The 3,340-nt window shown below is 44.6% G+C and overlaps 1 protein-coding gene across 1 annotated transcript; it reads left to right on the forward strand.

Moving 5' to 3' along the window:
* The first annotated feature begins 327 nt into the window (after positions 1 to 327).
* Positions 328 to 1,811, forward strand: LOC130965991 (uncharacterized). Its single transcript, XM_057890737.1, has 4 exons — positions 328 to 354; positions 424 to 763; positions 947 to 1,135; positions 1,642 to 1,811. The coding sequence occupies exons 1-4, from the start codon at positions 328 to 330 to the stop codon at positions 1,809 to 1,811; spliced, it is 726 nt and encodes a 241-aa protein (XP_057746720.1).
* Positions 1,812 to 3,340: the final 1,529 nt, after the last annotated feature.

Here is a 3,340-nt window from a genome sequence, read left to right on the forward strand (position 1 = left end):
ACTTGATATCGATTGTTTGGTGTGTATAGGAACCAGATGGCGCCTTGTGTACTCGATCGAGGCCGTAGGAGAGGACGTACCGGCACCCATGGGCCGAAAACCAATCCGAATGATCCGGTGAACTTCATGGCTGCACTACAAAACATGGCTGCTGCTATGCAGGCCACTGCTGAGGCACTTGGACAGCAAATGAACAACCATAATAATGGGGAAAATGGCAGAAACTGGACTCAAGGTTAGATGATGTTGGGAACCTTCTTAAAGGTTAATCTGCCAAAATTCAAGGGAACCACCAATCCGATTGAGGCCGATACTTAGTTTCAAGCTATGGAACGAGCACTGCAAGCACAATTGGTACCTAAAGAGTAGTGCGTCGAGTTTGCTACTTATCTGCTCACTGGAGAAGCGTCGCATTGGTGGTAGGGAACCCGACGTCTCATACAACAGGGTGATGACCCTATCACCTGGGATGCCTTCCAGGAGGAATTCTACAAGAAGTACTTTCCAAACTCCGCCCTGACAGCAACGGAACTTGAGCTGCTGCAGCTGAAGCAGGGAACTATGTCTGTATCTGAGTACACAGACAAGTTTGAGGAGCTGTTCAGATTCTCCCGCATGTGTCAAGGAGCTTCGAAGAACTTCGAGGAGTGGAAATGCATCAAATATGAAGGAGGGCTCCGAAGCGATATCTACAGCTCAGTATGGCCTATGGAGATCAGGACTTTCTCTGAGTTAGTAAACAAGAGCAGAGTCGCCGAAGAGTGTGTGTAGAAGACAGCTGTAGAAAGAGGAAGCCAAAGGGGATCATTCCCACTGAACCGAGGAAAGCGTTTTGCTCCTAGAGGCCTACCCTTCAAGCGGGGAGGTTTTGCACCACAGAGGACTCAGGGTTAGAATAGCTTCAGAAGGCCCAATAACAACAACAACAACAATAACAATGCTTCAGGGAGAAGATTTGGGAAGCAACCTCTGAATGAGCAGGCTTGCACTAGATGTGGGAGTTACCATCCTGGTGTTCCGTACAAGGCTGGATTGGGTTTGTGCTACTCATGTGGCAAGTCGGGGCATAAAACCTCCAACTCTCTGTTTACTACTTCAGCTGTGGGTGCCGAGGGATCAGAGGCACTTATCCGAGGTAAATGTGAAATGGCTGGTCAGATTTTAAATGCCTTATTTGATTCTGGAGCATCACATTCATTCATTGTATTTGAAAAGGCTAGTGAGTTAGGATTAAAGATTATGGTTTTGGGCTACAATTTGAGGTGTATAATGCGACCCATGAAGCCATGATAACTAGGCTAGGATGTCCGCAAGTTTCATTTAGGTTCAAGAAGCGTGACTTTGTACACGATTTAATTTGTTTGTCGATGATCGGTCTTGATCTTATCTTAGGGTTGGACTGGTTATCTAAGAACCATGTTCTACTCGACTGTTCTGCGAAATTAGCGTACCTTATGCTGGAAGATACAGAAGGGCTGGTTGTGGTGAGTAACTATTACTTGAATTCTGTGATGGTGAATTGTTTTGGGGCCGAATGTCAGGGTATTATGTTGTTAACCGCGGGTGTCTCGGGTGATGATCAAAACTTGGAACAAATCCCGGTTGTATGTGAGTTTCCTGAAGTATTTCCTGATGACATAGAGGAATTCCCTTCTAGGCGAGAGGTTGAATTTGCGATTGAGTTGGTGCCGAGAACAGGGCCAATCTCGATTGCTCCTTATAGGATGTCACCGCTAGAGATGACCGAGCTAAAATCTCAATTAGAGGATCTATTGGATAAGAACTTTATCCGACCAAGTGTTTCTCCATGAGGAGCACCGGTGTTATTGGTGAAGAAGAAAGATGGGAGTATGCGGCTTTGTGTGGATTACAGACAACTGAACAAGGTCACAATAAAGAATAAGTACCCACTGTCAAGGATTGACGACCTCATGGATCAGTTACAAAGAGCTAGAGTTTTCTCGAAGATTGATTTACGATTCGGTTATCACCAAATAAGGGTAAGAGAAGAGGACATCCCTAAGACCGCTTTCCGAACTCGTTACGGTCATTACGAGTACACTGTAATATCTTTTGGGTTGACAAACACTCCTGCAGTATTTATGGACTATATGAATAGAGTTTTCCATCCGTTTCTGGATAAATTCGTGGTTGTCTTCATTGATGACATACTGATGTATTCCAAGACTGAAGAAGAGCATGCAGAACACTTGAGGGCCGTTGTTCCGAGGGTTACCTAAAACTATAGGTTGATCTCGGATGAGATCTTCCGTGCTGGTCGGAACGGTTGTATCCAATTTGTTGGACTTGATGGTGATGCTAATTCCTTCGCCCCCGGAGGGTGGGGGTACCTACAAGGGACTCCGATGCTTAAGTTAGCAAGGGTATTAAGTAGGTATTTAGTAAAATTAGAGTATGAGTTATACCTGGGTGCCCCAGTGTATTTATAATGGTGGGGAGTGACCTTTCCGGAGATAAGATAGTTATCTTATCTTATCTTATCTTATCTTTGAATGAGGTCTTCTTATCTTCAAGGGAACCGCCTTTATCTCTACGGGCTTGGGCTGCCCTTGGATTCGAGACGTGTTCCTCTGTTTGGGCCCTTTATTGGGCTTTTCTATGACTTGGCCGAGCTCTTGAAGGATAGGTCGGGTCATCCTGACCTGAAGAGGTCGGTCGCTTTGTCTGTGGAACATCCCGGGTCAGACAGCTTTGACCCAGGGTATGAACAGTGCCCCTGCTCGAGCTTGGTCTTTAGGTTGAGTCTTAGTTTTAGGACTTCGAACCTTCTCAGGTGAAGCCGAACTCGAGCATTTTATCAATTTTATCCTTGTAGAGTTTTTTGAATGCAGAACGTTTTGTTTCCTCTGAGAGTGCACGCTTTTTAGCGTCCTTGCCTTGGGAATGCACGAGGGTTTTAATGCCCTCATTAATTGGTTTTCAATGCCCCGTTTCTTTTCTTTTATTTTGAACTTTTACACACAAAAACAGTTTTTTCTCTTTTCTGTAACTTCCCTTTTTCTTTCTCACTTTTCTGTTTTTACCTGTGTTCTGCCCTTTCGCGTCTTCTCTTTGCGACATTGCTTGGTGATCGTAGGTGCCTTTTTTGTTTTCGACGACCGCTTTGTCTTCAATCTTTCCTCCGTACGCTTCCCCTTTTCTCAGGTTAGTTCATCTTCTTTTTTGCTTGCATTGTTTTGTTTTCCTGGTACAGTAGGGTTTTTACTTGAGTAATTTTTGGAAAGTTTGAACCTTTTTGCATTTCTATGCTTTTTGTCGCTGTGATTTCTGGTTTCTTCTTTTCTGGCGTTTCCTGAATGGTTGAAGCTTCTAGGGTTTT

This window comes from Arachis stenosperma, chromosome 3 (assembly GCF_014773155.1).
Source record: "Arachis stenosperma cultivar V10309 chromosome 3, arast.V10309.gnm1.PFL2, whole genome shotgun sequence".
Taxonomy (NCBI): domain Eukaryota; kingdom Viridiplantae; phylum Streptophyta; class Magnoliopsida; order Fabales; family Fabaceae; genus Arachis; species Arachis stenosperma.

What these genes read in the sequence shown, in the direction of transcription:
- LOC130965991 (XM_057890737.1), top strand. Translation starts at nt 328, where the DNA reads ATGGAACGAGCACTGCAAGCACAATTG. An exon ending in GAGCACTGCAAGCACAATTG is followed by an intron (nt 355 to 423) that starts GTACCTAAAGAG and finishes CATTGGTGGTAG; the next exon opens with GGAACCCGACGTCTCATACA. An exon ending in GAGCAGAGTCGCCGAAGAGT is followed by an intron (nt 764 to 946) that starts GTGTGTAGAAGA and finishes ACAATGCTTCAG; the next exon opens with GGAGAAGATTTGGGAAGCAA.